The following is a 17,312-nucleotide window of genomic DNA, read 5'->3' as shown; positions in this document are numbered from 1 at the left end:
CTGCTGAGCCACCCAGGGATCCCCTGGTAGCTCCTTTTGAAAAGGAACAGCAGTCTCCAGCTAATAATAGAGGGACAAAGTCCTGAAGAGGACACTGTGGAAAGAGGTCTTCACCCTGCGCCTGCTTGCTGAGTCGGTTGGTTCTTCTCAGAAGGGGCCTCTCTCGATGGCTCTTAGATCCACCTCTAGAACTCTTGTGCAAGCACACACATGGTTATAGAATGTTTTTGAGAAACTGTATCTTCTATATTTTTAAAAATTTAAATTAGATTAATTAACATATAATGTATTATTGGTTTCAGAGGTAGAGGTCAGTGATCCATCAGTTGTATATAACACTCAGTGCTCATCATATCATGTGCCCTCCCTCATGCCCATCACCCAGTTACCCCATCCCTAACCTTCCCTCCAGCCACCTCAGTTTGTTTCTTAGAGTTGATTCTCATATGGTTTGTCTTCCTAATTTCATCTTGTTTTATTTTTTCCTGTCTTACCCTACAATCCTGTTTGTTGCTTAAATTCCACATATAAGTGAGATCATATGATAATTGCCTTTTTCTGATTGACTCATTTAGCTCAGTGTAATACCCTCTAGTTCCATCCACTTTGTTGCAAATGGCAAGATTTCTTTTCTTTTCTTTTCTTTTCTTTTCTTTTCTTTTCTTTTCTTTTCTTTTCTTTTTTCTTTTTTCTCTTTTCTTTTTTCTCTTTTCTTTTCTTTTTTTCTTTCTTTTTTCTCTTTTCTTTTCCTTTTCTTTTCTTTTCTTTTCTTTTCTTTTCTTTTCTTTTCTTTCTTTTCGGTGGCTGAATAATATTCCATTGTCTATATATACTACATCTTCTTTATCCATTCATCTGTCCAAGGACATCTTGGCTTCTTCCACAGTTTGGCTGTTATGGACATTGCTGCTATGAACATTGGGGTGCAGGTGCCCCTTCAGATCACTATATCTGTATCTTTCGGGTAAATACCGAGTAGTACAATTGCTAGGTCGTTGAGTAGCACTATTTTAACTTTTCGAGGACCCTCCATACTCTTTTCCAGAGTGGCTGCACCGGCTTGTGTTCCCACTAGCAGTGTAAGAGGGTTCCGCTTTCTCCATATCCTCACTCACCAACATGTTTTTTCTTGACTTACTCATTTTAGCCTTTTTGACTGGTATGAGGTGGTATCTTGTGGTTGTGATTCATGTTTCCCTGATGCCGAGTGATGTTGAGCAGTTTTTCATATGTTTGTTGGCCACTTGTCTGTCTTCTTTGGAGAAATGTCTGTTCATGTCTTTTGCCCATTTCTTGATTGGATGATTTGTTCTCTGGATGTTGAGTTTGATAGGTTCTTTATGGATTTTGGATACTAGCCATTTATCTGATAAGACATTTGCAAATATAGGGGATCCCTGGGTGGTTCAGTGGTTTCGCGCCTGCCTTTGGCCCAGGGCATTATCCTGGAGTCCCAGGATCGAGTCCCGTGTCGGGCTCCTTGCATGGAGCCTGCTTCTCCCTCTGCCTGTGTCTCTGCCTCTCTCTCTCTCTCTCTCTGTCTATCATAAATAAACAAAAATAAATCTTTATTTTTTTTATTTTTATTTTTTTTAAAGATTTGTTTATTTGGGGTCTTTTCTGGTTCCATACAAAATTTTAGGATTATTTGTTCCAACTCTGTGGAAAAAAAAACAACAACATGATATTTTGATAGATATTGCATTGAATGTATAGATTGCTCTGGGTAGCATAGACATTTTAACAGTATTTGTTCTTCAAATCCATGAGCATGGAATGTTTTTCCATTTCTTTGTGTCTTCCTCAGTTTCTTTCATGAGTGTTGTTTAGTTTTCTGAGTGCAGATCCTTTGCGTTTTTCGTTAGGTTTATTCCCAGGTATCATACGGTTTTGGATGTAATTTTATTTGGGATTGATTCTTTAATTTCTCTTTCTTCTGTCTCATTGTTAGTGTTTAGAAATGCAACCGATCAATGAAACGAAGAGCTGATTCTTTGAAGGAATTAATAGGATTGATAAACCCCTGACTAGACTTATCAAAAAGAAAAGAGAAAGGACCCAAATAAAAAAAAAAAAAAAAAAAAGAAAGGACCCAAATAAATAAAATCATGGATGAAAAGGAAAAATCACAACCAATATTGAAGAAATACAATTATAAGAACTATGTTATGAGCAACTATATGCCAACAAATTAGGCAATCTGGAAGAAATGGATGCATTCATAGAAACATATATACTACCAAAACTGAAATAGGAAGAAACAGAAAACCTTAAGACCCATAACCAGCAAGGAAATTGAAGCATAATCAGAAATCTCCCAACAAATGAGGCCAGGGCCGGATGGCTTCCCAAGGGAATTCTACCAAACATTAAAGAAGAATTGATACTTATTTTTCTGAAGCTGTTTCAAAAAATAGAAACACAAGGAAAACTTCCAAACTCATTCCCCAACTCAAAGACCCCACCCACCAAAAAAGGAGAATTACCAATATCCCTGATGAACACAGATACAAAAACTCTCACCAGTATACTAGCCAATAAGATCCAACAGTAGTACGTTCCAAGGATTGTTTACCATGACTCAGTGGGATTTATCCAGGGTTCAACATCCACAAATCAGTGTGATACACCACATTAATAAAAGAAAGGACAAGAGCCAGATGATCCTCTCAGTAGATGCAGAAAAGGCATTTGACAAAATACAGCGTCCTTTCCTGATTAAAACTCTCTGCATCATAGGGATTGAGGGAACGTACCTCAATATCATAAAAGCCGCCTATGAAAGGCCCACGGCGAATAATCATTCTCAGTGGGGAAAAACTGAGAGCTAAGATCAGGAACACGACAGGGATGCCGGCTCTCCCTAGTGCTGTTCAACATAGTCCTAGAAATCTGAGCCTCGGCAGTCAGACAACAAAAAGAAATAGAAGTCATCTGAATTGTCAGAGAAGAAGTCAAACTTTGACTCTTTGTGGATGACATGATAGTCTAAATGGAAAAACCAAAAGACTCCACCCCAGAATTGCTGGAGCTTATACAGGAATTCGACAAAGTGGCAGGATATAAAATCAATGCACAGAGAAACTGTACCATTTTATACCATTATTTTTTTTTTTTACCGACTTTTTCCCTTTTTTAAATTGAGTTATAATTTACAAATAACATCTTCATTTCAGGCACTCAACATAATGATTCAGTATCTGTATATACTGCTGACCCTTGAACAGCAAGGGGTCCACTTACACACGAGTATTTTTTTAAGATGGGATAGTACTGCAAACGTATTTTTTCATATGATTTTTCTTAATAACCTTTTTTTTCTAGCTTATTATAAGAATATAATATGTAGTCCATATAACATGCAGAATATGTGTTAACTGAGTGTTTATGTTATCAATTAGGCTTCTGGTCAACAATGAGCTATTAGTATTTAAATTTTGGGAAGTCAGGGTTGTATGTGGATTTTTGCCTGTACCAGGGGTTGATGCTCTTAACAATTTGTGTTGTTCAAGGGTCGACTGTACTATGATCACCACAATAATTCTAGTTAATATTCATCACATTGCATAGTCAGAAAAAATTTTTCTTGTGATGAGGACTTTTAAGATCTATTCTCTGGGCAACTTTTGAATATGCAATAAGGTATTGTTAACACCATGCTGTACATTTTCCCACACGACCTTTATTTTGTGGCTTAGAGTTGATACATTTTGACCCATTTCACACACACACAACCACCAGTCTGTTCTCTGTGTCTGTGAGCTTGGGGGGTGTGAGAGTGAGTGTGTGTGTGTGTGTGTATGTGTGTTTAAGATTCCACATGTCAGTTAAAGATCCACTGGAGAGTTATCCATGTTGTCACAACAGGCACGATTTCATTTCTTTCTGTGCCTGAATAATATTCTTGTGTGTGTGGTTTTGATTTGTGTTACCCTGATGATCAGCAGTGTTCAGCTGCTGTCAGTCTACCTGCCGGCCATCTTCATGTCATCTTCGGGAAAGTGTGTGTTCATAAGTTCTGCCATTTTTTTAAATTTATTTTTTATTGGTGTTCAATTTACTAACATACAGAATAACCCCCAGTGCCATCACCCATTCACTCCCACCCCCCGCCCTCCTCCCCTTCTACCACCCCTAGTTCGTTTCCCAGAGTTAGCAGTCTTTACGTTCTGTCTCCCTTTCTCATATTTCCCACACATTTCTTCTCCCTTCCCTTATTTTCCCTTTCACTATTATTTATATTCCCCAAATGAATGAGAACATATAATGTTTGTCCTTCTCCAACTGACTTACTTCACTCAGCATAATACCCTCCAGTTCCATCCACGTTGAAGCAAATGGTGGTTCTGCCATTTTTTAATTGGATTGTTTTTCTCTTGGTTATTGAGTCGTAGGTCCTTTATATGTGTTAGGTATTAACCCGTGTACCCTGACTTTTTAAACATAAAAACTTTTATTTTATTATTTTATTTTAACTATCTATAACATTGCTTCATTTTTTTGATGATTATATAATAATTCTTGGTATAGCTGTATTATAATTTAGCCAATCCCCTAACACTTATGTTCAGATCCTTTCTGGTCTTGTTGTGAACAATGCTAGGATGGCTTTCCTGTCTTGTATATATATATTATTTCATACATGTCTATCTATAGGAGGAATTTCTGGAAGTGGAACCGCTGGCTTCAAGGTGTACATGTTTCTATGTTCAATAGACGTTTGCTCCCCGGGGTGGCGCTCATTTACACGTTAACGTGTGACATACCTTCCGCCAAGCCCTGTCCCGGTGAATATGACAGATACAGAATGTCATTTTGTGGTTTTTCTTACTAGGTAGGATTTTTAAAACTATATTAAGAATATGTAGAATTTAAGTTAGACCTTTTGGCTACATATGTTACAAATGTATTTCCCAGATTAGCATTTGTGATTTTTTTTTAAGATTTTATTTATTCATAAGAGACACAGAGAGAGAGGCAGAGACACAGGCAGAGGGAGAAGCAGGCTCCAGGCAGGGAGCCCGATGGGGGGCTCGATCGGGGTCTCCAGATCAGGCCTGGCTAAAGGCAGGCGTCAAACCACGGAGCCACCCAGGGATCCCAGCATTTGTTATTTTAACTTTGATTATCATGCTGGTTTTCTGCTATATAGAAATTGCTATATAAATATATATAAATTTTATGTAAATTTTTCAGTCTTTTCTTAAATCACTGTGGCTTTTGTTTCATCTTAGGAAGGTTTTTCTCACACCATGATTGCTCTCCCATATTTTTCTTCTAATAATTTTGTGGTTTTCCTTTTATTATTTAAATCTGACCTATTCAAAATTTACTTAGGGGTACAGACTAAGGTAGGACTCCATCTTTATTCTTTTTCAAGTGAATGAGCCCCTTGTCCTAATGTCGTGTGTTGTTTGAACGATCTTTCCCCCACTAATTTGAAATGGCACTTTGGTTATAATCAGAATGTGAATTTTGGTCTCTTTCTGGACTTTGTGTTTATTCCATTGGGCTGCTGTTCATGTACAAGTTTAATTATTTTGGCTCTAATGTTTTAAAATCTGATATTATGAGCGCCTGTGTGGCTCAGCAGTTGAGCATCTGCCTTCGGCTCAGGTCATGATCCTGGGGTCCCTAGATCGAGTCCCATATTGGGCTCCCCGCAGAGAGCCTGCTTCTCCCTCTGCCTGGGTCTCTGCCTCTTTCTCTGTCTCTTATGAATAAATAAATAAAATCTTTAAAAAAAAATCTTATACTACCCTGAAAGAATTTTCTTGAGAAGTTCTTTTTTAATTCTACACAGAACTTTAGAGTTAACTTGTGCCCTTTGTGGTGACACTTAAATTATCTTAGAGGCAATTTGGATTTTGTTGTCTTACATTTAAATATTAGGCATGTCTTTCCATCTGTTTATTTTCTCTTGTGTCTGTCACAAGCCACAATTTTTTTCATACAGACCTTGTCATTTTTTCTACTTACCACTATGTATTACTGTCTTTCTTAATACTGTTATAAATAATCGAGGTCTTATGTTAAATCTCTGGTGTTTTTGGCTTGTATATTTGAATGCTATTAATTTTAGTATATTATTTTGTATACAGACAATTGATTACATTATTTGGTTATTCAAAATAGTATGTCATCTGATTTTCTTGTGTTTTCTGGATATGTAATCTGCAAATAATGATCACTTTAAATCTTTACTAACTTTTACACCCATTTCTTTATTCCAGCTGTGCTGGTTATTACCTTTGGCAAAGTGTTAAAAACATCATTGAATATTCCTAATCAGGTTAAGGAAGTATTGATTCGTTCCGTTTTGTCAGGGGTGGGCTGTTGAATTTTACTAAATGCCTTTTAACACATACAGAAATCATCATGATTTCTCCCTTTTGATCTATTAATGGGCTGAATCCTATTTCTAGATTTCTTCATAATAATAAATCTTCGGAGAAATCCTGGAATTAAACACTTGGTTATGGTATATTACTTTGATTTTTGAATGTATTAATATATTAACATCTGTTTTATATTAATGATTGATATTATTTTGTCTATTAAAATATTTAATTTAGGATTTTTTTATAGTGTTCTTAGAGGACACTAGTTTTTTTGTGTTTTTCTTGGTAGGGATTTGTTACCAATTATTATGCTAGATTCCTTGCTTTCCTTCTTTATTATGTGCCAGAAAAGTTTAAATCACATTAGAGTTGTCTGGCCTTTAGGAGTTTGATAAAATTGCCTTGTGAATATATCCCTAGCTAGTGTTTTTCTGAGAAAGCTCTTTGCCAACTTACTCTATTAATTTCTTTTGGAATTATCCATTTCAAGTATTCTGTTTCTTTCTGTGGTCCAGTTTTGGTCATTTATATTTTCCTAGAAAATTAGTGTTTATCTTCTATTTTTGTGCATAAATGAACAAAGTAGTTGCTTATAATTATTTTAATTTCTTTGTTACATATGGCTGTGGCTCTGTAGACATTTCTAAGTTTATGTTTTTGTGTTTTGTGTCTTCACTGTTGATTAGATTAGCTAGTGATATGTCTGTTTTTCCCTTAGAGGCTCTTGGACTAATATTAGTTTTCAGTTGTTTTTTAAATGGCACTGCTTTAGCGTTTATGTCATTGTGCTTAGATTTTTCTTTTCACTTTTTAGATAACCTTTTTGATTCACTAGTTTATGAGTTTTCCAAAAATAAGATTGTTTTTTTTGGAGGCACCTGGGTGGCTTAGTCAGTTAAACATCTGACTCTTGGTTTCGGCTCAGGTCATGATCTCAGAGTCCTGGGATCAAGCCCTGCATGGGGCTCTGTGCTGAACACAGATGGAGTCTGCTTGAGGGTCTTTCCTCCTCCCTCTCCCTCTGCTCCTTCCCCTGCTCACACACTCTTCCTCTCTCTAAAATAAGCAAGTGAGGGACCCCTGGGTGGCTCAGTGGTTGAGTGCCTGCCTTCAGCCCAGGGCGTGATCCTGGAGTCCTGGGATCGAATCCCACATCGGGCTCCCTGCATGGAGCCTGTTTCTCCTTCTGCCTGTGTCTCTGTCTTTTTCTTTGTATCTCTCATGAATAAATAAATAAAATCTTAAAAAAAAAAACAAGTGAATAAAATAAAATGAGTTTGTTTTTGTGTCCAGGTTTATGCTCAACTTTAATGAATTTTTCTTGGACCTGTTGAAGGTATGTTTTGAGTTTCAGAATAAACTTAACTAGATCTGCCTTGTTAATTAGGTCTTCTGTATGAATACCTAGTTTGTCTGCCTGGACGTTTTTGTGGCTGGAGAGAAGTGAAGTCTTATAATTCTGTATTCCTGTCAATAGTTCCTTTATTTCTCACAGTCTTTGCTTTATAACAACCTATGCCCTGTGTGTCTTTTTTTTTTTCTTTAATAATTCTTGTCCTGGATTCCAGTCCTGTTCACTGCATGTCAGTCCTGCTTTGTTTGGATTGCATTCTTGTGCCTATGCCCGTTCTTGTGCAGTTTCTCTGAGGCATGTGAGACATGTATCGTGTAAACCGCACGTTTTTGGTGTTGTGATCAGTCTGTTTCATACTGTGGAGTTTAGCCAGTTTGTATTTATTACACATTGGTTTGGGTCCTGTCATCATATGTTCTATGCTTTCTGGTCCTGTTTTTTTTTTTTTTTTTAAGATTTTATTTATTCATGAGTGACCTGGAAAGAGGCAGAGACACAGGCTGAGGGAGAAGCAGGCTCCCTGAGGGGAGCCCGAAGTGGGACTTGATCCCGGGACCCTGAGATGGTGTCCTGAGCCTAAGGCAGATGCTCAACCACTGAGCCACCCAGGCGTCCCATGTTCCTGTTGTTTCTTTTGGTGTTTTTATGTTTTACCACATAATGTGTTTTTTTATGAGTTTCTTCAGATGGTTACCTTTGTCATTTTAGGTGGTATACTTCACTCTTGAGATCATTTCCATGAACAATGAGGACATTAGGACATGTTGACCTCGGCCATCCCCCTAACCCCCTTCCCACACTGGAGTGGATGATTTCTGCTAGCACTGATTTCATACATCGGACTGGAGCTGCCCCCAGCTTTGTCCCCTCTGGGTCAGTCGGCTAGGATGACAGAGTCACGCATCCAGTTTTCTCTCGCCTGGTTGGTGGTGCTCTCACGTAACTTTGTCAAAGCTGAAGTATGCTCCTCCCCACCTCTCCTTCTTAGCCCTCCCGCTAACTGCATTGACAGAGTAGAGCCTGTTAAAAGTTTATGATCTCGTAAAGAGAAAACACTTATCTTCTATAAACTGCACGTATATCAGTCCTCAGCTGGGGTTCACCACTTTTCTTTGTTGACATGTACCCTTGAATTTGGAAGCTGGTTCTATGATGAACTCTTGCATTTCTGAAATGATTTGTTGTGAATGCTTTGATACTGAAATGTCAGATGAATTTGGTATAAAAATCTGGTGTGCTGGTGAATTTCCTCAAGGACTGTGCACATCGCCCCCACATGCTGCACATGCAGCACCTCTCTGGGGGCTGTGGCTGGCCAGGTTCGCCTCGTCCTGTGTCTTGTGTCTGGATGTCCAGTGGCTTCCTGGTAGAGGGTGTTGGGATTTGAATGGAAAGAATGGGAAAATAGCACTCATTCAACCATATCTGTAGCATTTTATTTCCTTAAGAAACAACCTATGAAGCAAATATGCCATCACATTAACATGAGTTCATAGAATTGGTGAATACAAGGGACCCTGCAGCAGCATTCTCTGTGGTCCAGAGTGTGTTTGAAATAATACACTTTTAAAGATTAAATAAAACACCATGTGACATAAATCAGGGAGTCGTGTATGCATTAGTGATCCAATCCAAAGTATATTTCATTGAAAATCACATTTTTGCCTTATTGATCCCAGCATGCATTCTCGTTTCTTTATGTCGACAGCCATTCATGTAATTCTTATCCATCCTTTAGTGTCCTTTCCTGAGTTTTGAGTCAGAATATTTTATATTCTGAAGTCTTGTGACTAGAGATGGTAAAATTCTAAATTGAAAATTTGCAGAGTGGAAGTTCATGGCAATTGCTCCAGAGGCCAGAACTACATGTTAGCCTACAATCTGCTAAGTGATTTTTTTTTTTTTTTTTTTTGCTGATTAAGGATTATTTTGAGCAAGTATTTTTCTAAATATACAAATAGAATTAAGGTTGAAAATAGCATGATAATTAAACTTAAGTATTCAGGACTCTGTTTCTTCAGTACAGCCTCAGAAGAACAAGCTGTTTCAAAGGAGAAAGAAGTCGCCTCTGTTTATTTATTTAAGTATTATGGAGTCCTAAGGGGTTTTTAAATCTGTTTTTCCTCTGTACTCAGGTATATGTCTCGAGTCCACGGTATGCATCCAAAAGAGACCACCCGTCAGCTGAGCCTGGCTGTGAAAGATGGTCTCATTGTCGAAACCCTAACAGTGGGCTGCAAAGGTTCCAAAGCTGGTATTGAGCAGGAAGGGTACTGGCTGCCAGGAGATGAGATTGTAAGTATATTGTGTTTGATCAACTTGCAGGTGTTGACTTTAAGTCTTTAAATGTTATTTAACTACAACCTATAGCGATTCAGTTTTAGAAGTTTAGGGATAGTTCACTTCAGTGTTTCTTATTAAAGTGAAGGGCCTACCTTGACAAGATGGATAATTTCCTCCCTCTTTCAGGGAAAACTTACTCTACAAAGAGCCTACTTCCTCTTTCTAGGTTACCGTGAATCTGAAAAATAGAACACGTAACTAGTGGTTTTCTTTAGTAAACGTTAGTACAGATAATGCGGGATCATGGTAATGCCATCCAGACAGAGGGAAGGGGAGTCTGTCTTCCCCAGGAAAGCTGCCCCTGAGCTGGATGTCGTCTGCATCCAGAGCCACCTGTCAGGGTCCCCTTGGACGGTGTCCCCACTGACAGTGACCATAAGCCTGTTCGGTGACACTCCAGCAGAAATCAGGAAAGACAAAGTTAATTTTCTTTCTATTTTGCCTACTTTTTACTTTGACTCCCCATCTAAGTGAGGACATTTTAATCTTTTACTGTATACTTGTATACTTGGGCACATAGAGAAACGGATTTGTTTTTTAGGTAAACATTGGTTTCATGTGTAATATTTTAATATTCCTACCTTTATTTGCCTTTGATATTTCTAATACCTTGATTAGAAAAGTCTTGATTTTTGCTAAGGAATATCATTTAAAGATGATAGGTTTCAAATATAATAGATACAATTTTTTGGGGGGGGGTTTTCTGAAAGAAATCAATTTAGTAAGTAGGTGTTTTGAGAGTGTTTATTATGGATTCTCTAAAATGATTTAAAAAAATGACAAAATCTTAAAATTGGTTCTTTGTGGGGACATTTCCCAAGAATTGTGAAATGTATTTCCCTTTCCGGCTCTATGGTGGATGTGCCAGCACATACGCTCGCCGTCAGGTGTCAGAGCAGGAAACTGACAGCATGTTTTCTGGGGCAGCGGTCCAGGGAGCAGCCCCAGCATAAATGTTAGAGGAGTTGTTCAGTTTTAATCCTGTGCGTATCAGTTTAACACATGCCTTCAAAGTTATAGGAAAGAAAACGCACATTTTCCACAAATAAAAAACATGGAAGAAAAGACGTTTAATTTCACTGCTACCATTCGATCTGTGTGCACTAGAAGTGCTTGAAAATTTAAGTGAGAACGTTTCTATTATAATAATATCTCTTTTCACTTCCTCTCAGAAAAGTAGAGCTTTGTTGCCAATAAAGAAACTTTGGGTGCCAAGTCCTAATAATTACAGTGTGAGGTGATCTAAACCTGTCTCCAACCAAACATTGATCATTGATAGCTTATTATATACTGAGAATAATCCAGGTAATAGAAAATTCTAATCCCAAACACTTGGAAATTTATAGACTTAGTATGGAAGGCTGTCCTAGTAATTAACCCATAGTAAGTGCAGCTGAATCCACAGCATTTTGGTTTGTGGACCACGTATACATTTTCCATGCAAGAGATTTTACCTCTTACCTTTTAGGATTGGCCTTCCCCTCTAAGCTTTCTTCCTCTTCAGGTTGGAGTTTCTCTCTTGGCTCCCACGGGCAGTTAATGAGCTGCCCCACGTTTACTGCTACATTAGACTCTGTATTCTGTGTTTAATGTGTACGTGTCCTTACTGCACATATTTACAGCATCCTCCCTTTTTCTTTTTTCAAGATGAAATTTTATATACAGATCAAACAACCAGTATACAAGTTCTATTAATTCTGGTTGGTTCTTTTTTTAAGATTTTATTTGTTTATTCATGAGAGACAGAGAGAGGCAGAGACACAGGCAGAGGGAGAAGCAGGCTCCCTGTGGGGAGCACGATTGGGACTCGATCCCGGGACCCTGGGATCGTGACCTGAGCCAAAGGCAGACGCTCAACCACTGAGCCACCAGGTGTCCCTCTGGTTGGTTCTTACAAACATTTTTTATACTAAGTATGCATGTTACAACTACAACTGGGTATACAAAAATTATGCCTAGTTTATAAAATAAGTACTGCAAGTTCAGAAGCAGTGTAGTGTGGCAGGAAGAGGTCAGGTCTTACATGTTAATAGAGTTTCCATTCCACTTCACGTGTTTATTTTGTTGTGTGACCTCTATCCTCATTCCTCGCCAGTAATATGAGCCTATTAATATGTATTTCACTTGATTAAGGATTAAGTGAGATTATTTATATAAAGTATAGAACCCTGTACTCAAAGCAAGTTTTGTCTAGCAAAGAAATATGCTTAAGAAATGCCTATATATAGTGTAGCAAAAGCATATACATTCCTTACTAACCACACAAGCAAAATTCTCATCAGGGTCTTTTTACTTTTTAACCTGTATCTTCAAACACGAGATTTGTAAGGAGTTTTCCCTGAGACACTGGATTTGTTAGAGGTCTAGCTATGAAGTGATGAGATGGTGTGTGTATCTCAAACCCGTGACAGGGTTAATACCTGCTCCCAGGGCTGTCATGCTCCCATGTTTGTGCACTTATATAACCCTAGAAGGACACATGGCAAATGAGTGGCCCGGGCATGCGGGCCACTCTGTATGAGGCCCGTTCTGACCCGCACAGCTCAGGAAGTGAACTCTGCCCCCACTGCCAGCAGCGTAGGGCAACCAGATGTCACCCCTAGTGAAACCAGCGATAGGAAAGGGCCCCCTGTTCTCCCTCACACAGAGGTGTTCTGTGGGCCAGAGACCATCCCACGTGCTGGCATTGCAGTCTGAGGCCCTCATGGTTTCTGCACCTTGTACACGATATGATTCTCCGAATATTGAGTCCTTAAATTGAAAGAAACATGTTACTCATCTTGTTGACTTGACTTTCTGACTCACTACCAAGAGGAGAGGTTGACTAGATATACATGGCCTTGGGAAGGAAAAGGATAAAGTTTCTTGCTTGCTCATTTTTAAACCTTTAATTGGAAGTTAAAATACTCTTTCCTTGGGAAGTTCTGTCATTTGAAAAATCGGTGGTAAAGCTCTTCTTTTCCTTCTATAATCTCTAAAATTAGGAGCTGTAGCTCAGAAAAGGGGAAAAGCTGATCTCCCTTGATAAGTCCTCAAGGTATATTCCTGAGGTACCTTGTATCAGCACAGAGATGGGACTGCTGTTTCTTTACTGCCATTATGGTGGGACGACGAGGTGCCCTACGCCACTCCATGGTAGCTGACCAGGAACCTGTTGGTGTCACATTTTTTATTCTACCTCCGTTGCCTTTTCTCCCGATGCTTATTTTAAAAAATTGATACAATTGAAAGATACACATACCTCAAACATTATTCCTATTAAACCTAGCTAGCAGTCACGTAATAAATGCCTAACGCTAAGTCACAGACTGGCCTCCATGGCACTGAGACTCCTTCTGCCAGACTGGAATGATTTCTAGACATCTTGGATTCTGATCCCCAACCACCGCTAGAGCTCTGTCAAAGTGGAGATTCATTGGGAGAAAGTATGACAGAAGTAGGCAGTGGATAAGCATCTTCATGGTGGTATTTTAAGTTGTGTCCGTTTGAGAAAGCAGAATGAAAGCCACAATTATTAAAAATGAGGCAACTCTCAGTTTTAAATGGTTTGCTTAAATATTAGTCATCAAAGCAGCACAAGTATTGGTATGAAGCCACTTTACAATGGCAGTCTTGCTGAACCTGGGAAACACTCTTGTAAATTTCTCCAGTTCTCCTATATTTCCAGACTTGTGTGACATTAACATTCACTCAAAGTATCAAAAATTCTTTTTGAGATGGTTTTCAGAGCTTTCAAAATTATCTCAGTCAAGGCCAGTAGACCCAGGGCACAGAGTGAAACTTGGTGGTGTGTGACCGTTCAACGTGTCATTTTATCACGGTTTTTTTCTTTTGATTTTTTTTTTTAAAGAAATATTGCATGCTTTCATAGATGGCTCCATCATCTGCTTGCGCTAGAGAGAGGTGCATGGAGGTCTGTGCTCACTCCATGTTTGATCTTCACATCTGGAGAAATCTCTTTCTTGGGCAGAATTTTACCATTTGCTGGGCTGAGTTTGGCATTTAGTAGCTCCCTTTGTAGTAAATACATGTTAATTTCTTAGGACTTAACACTTCTGACTCCGGAGGTGTTCACTAGACATAGGAAGGTCTCGTAAAAGGGTTGAGGGTAATCCCGTAGGGCAGGCAACCTTGTGCTAGGGATCATGTGCAGATAAAACATCAAATATGTGTTTCGATACTGACACAGTTACACTACTGTCTATTTCCATGACTTCCTGCTTCCTTCACGGCTCCTGACACCAAGCTTTGACGGCCCTGGTGTTTCACAGATGCATTTGATCTGACGCTGACTGATTTGGTTAGCAGCGTAGAGGCCGACCTCAAAGCGCACAACAGTGGCAGGCACTGTGAAGCCACTGTTTTTACTCAGCTCCCAGATCTGGACTAGGATTCCCTTTCTTCTTTCCCTACTGCCATCTCAGAGTCAGTGCATTTGTAGAGCAGCCACCCTGTGACCCCTGGCGCTGTCACTTCAGCCCTTCTATGAGCTCTGCTGCTGGGGAATCAGACGCTCCTACACACAGGAGCTCAGGTTGTGGCTGCTGCACCCTGCTTCAGTCTGAGTGGTTTCTTCCCACAGAATCCAGCTGGTCCTGCCAGTACGCAGGACATCATGCTGCTTTTAAAGTCAGTCTAGGTGAAAAGACAGAATTCTTTATTTTTTGCTTTTACTCATTTATTTAAGGTTTTTATTTCAAGAAGCATAATTAATGAAAATACACATTTTGTGATTTCTTTGAAGAGATCACATGTTCTACTGGGGATATAGGGATTTAGTCTTAATTTACAGAGGGGGAAGATATACACTTTCCCCATCATTCTGTTTTTCCAGATTCACCTGTCTAAAAGCAGCTGTGGTTTATATACCTCTTGATACTTGGCTAAGTTCACATCTTTTAGATAAGAGGTAGGACTGCATCTGTGTCTTTTCCTTCAGAAATCACACCATTATACAGCCATGGCAAGAAGTGTTCTCTTGATTTGCTCTTGAAAAAATATTAAGAGAGGCTGCTGAATTCAAGCAGCTTGACTGTCTTAGCCCGTTTCCTAAATACAAGTATTGAAGTGAGAAATGCTTTTTAAGTTTAGATCTTTACATTTTTGTGCTTTAATTGTCATAAATTAATCAATCATATGTTTTAAATACCCTAAGTGCAAAACTTATTGCTCCTTGGATACCACTGATTGTTTTTAAGTGAAATGTATTTTACTACATTTATGCTAATTATGTGCACATTTCTTCCAAAGATCCATTACCTGTCTCAGATGCAAAGATATGTACAAAGCCACTTATTTAAGAAGTAAAGTATTAAGTGTGATTATAAACTAAAAATCAATTATACTATGGTTCTATGTGTATTCAAACTGTTGTGTACTTAAAAATTATTTTTGATTTGGTAAAGAATTTTCATTCTATTCACTGAGTATTTTGGGTCATGCTATCCTGTTATATTCTGTTCAGCTTTGATTGACTGGTTTTGTATGCGTGTGTGTGTGTGTGTGTGTGTGTGTGTGTGGTTCCTTTTTTTCCCTCCTTCTGTCTTAATTCTAGTTCACTAAGCAGTGTTAAAGTAGTTTTATTTTTAACAAAATAATTAAAATTATTGGAAATATCTAATCATCAAATTCTTAGCTCTCAGTGATTAACTAATTTTGCATTGTATCTATGTTAAAGTACCACATCAAACACATATTTGATAAACTGAGATTTATCTGCTCATTCAGTGTAAGTAGGGGAGGACTTTAAAAGTTAGTATCTCTTCTGAATGTGATGAGGGTGGATTACAGTTTGGGAGACGCAGTTGCAGACATAGCCCTCCCAGTGAGCCCTCTCGATGCGGTGCTGCCTCTGAATCAAGTCAGCAGTATCTCTGGCTCTGTCCAGCTTACAGAAGTGCTGTGTCAGCTGTCTCAGGAACTTAAAGTTGGGAGAAAGAAGCTCACATGGGCACTGTTACAAACACCATGTTGTGTTTGTGCACTATAGCAGGCAGATCGTCTCATTAACCAGCAAGCGTTTTGTGAGTTTTCATCCTTACAAATCCCTATAAACGAGGCATTATTATTTTGTTCGTTTTACAGATAGAAAATGACCCACAGAGAAGCTAAGTATTGTGCCCCAGATCACAGAGCCCATGAAGGCCGGAGCCAGGATTTGCACCATTGTGGCTCCAGTCTTAACCAAACGCTGTCCATGGTGATGGATGTAGGTCAACGGGCTGCTTCTAGATGGGGGACGGTTTTGTTCTAGGTTCTGGACACAGCTGTGTGAATCTCACACTGTGGTCAAGTATTGAGTTTACCATGTTCACATTCATCATTCCCAAGTTTAAAAAAAAAAAAAAAAGAAAAAATCCAGCCTCAAACCAGTTTCAGATCTAAAAGACATATATTCATGGTCTCATGCAAATTTACGATGGCATTGAACTGAATTTATCAGTAAAATGTTTTCCTAACATCACTGTAGGTTTCATGGCACATGAATTCTCTGAATTTTCTCTTTGTCCATTTGTAGCTTTTGTGTTAGTGTAAGAATTTCCTCTTAAACTAGTAATGACTCTTGAGTTTGCATGCTACTGTCTTTTCATTGATGATTAGCACATTCGTAGATTTTCAACTGATATCATCTACAAAATAATGTAAGTTGTATAGCAAATAATAGTTTGTGTACAAAATCCCTTTAGCTCTGTGTATTGCCTGATTTGAGCAAAGTTGTAGTAGAGAGACCAAGATTATTTTGTTTTTATTTTGAAAGGCCTACAGTATGCAGCCTTTCTCCAGGACAGCAGCCCCAAACAAGGTGAACTAATTTTGCACTATGTTATTTTACTTTATAATTCTGCCTTTTTTTTTGTATTACATTTCCATCTTTTTTTTTTAAGGCTATCTTAGTTTATTCTTGCTAGAGTTATTCATTAAAATCATACTGTCTTTACATTGCTTCTAGTCTTGGATTTTATGCTAGTAAGTTTGCATTTTTAAAGCTTTCTGAAGTATTGGAGTGTCCTTTCATATAATGTGCTGTTGACCAGGCTCTGTCTAGAGTAGTTGCTGACACCGGGGAAAATCCAGTAAAAATGCATGCTTATCTTTTTGGCATACATTAAGTATTAGTCAAAAGTCCTATATCAATGGATTCTGTTTACTAAAAGACAAACTGTAGGCAACTCTGCCTATAACAAACATGCTTATATGATTTATATCCATAACAACATTCCCTGGATTAAAAATCTATTAACTTTTGAACTTGACTTTTGCATTTGTGTGTTCTG

General features: G+C 38.4%; 1 protein-coding gene across 17 annotated transcripts in view; it reads left to right on the top strand.

Moving 5' to 3' along the window:
* Positions 1-17,312, top strand: part of ZMYND11 (zinc finger MYND-type containing 11) — a 128,517-nt gene that overhangs the window by 72,413 nt on the left and 38,792 nt on the right. For 10 of the 17 annotated variants that reach the window (XM_077897388.1, XM_077897379.1, XM_077897392.1 and 7 more), the window contains 2 exons: positions 9,831-9,990; positions 16,796-16,840. In XM_077897388.1, coding sequence (XP_077753514.1) covers positions 9,831-9,990; positions 16,796-16,840 — 205 coding nt within the window. The remainder of the gene's footprint in view (positions 1-9,830; positions 9,991-16,795; positions 16,841-17,312) is intronic. The other 7 variants (XM_077897397.1, XM_077897396.1, XM_077897395.1 and 4 more) reach the window with 1 other exon arrangement.

The sequence above is a fragment of the Canis aureus genome, chromosome 5, assembly GCF_053574225.1.
Source record: "Canis aureus isolate CA01 chromosome 5, VMU_Caureus_v.1.0, whole genome shotgun sequence".
Classification (NCBI taxonomy): domain Eukaryota; kingdom Metazoa; phylum Chordata; class Mammalia; order Carnivora; family Canidae; genus Canis; species Canis aureus.
This window is presented reverse-complemented; position numbering and strand designations above follow the sequence as displayed.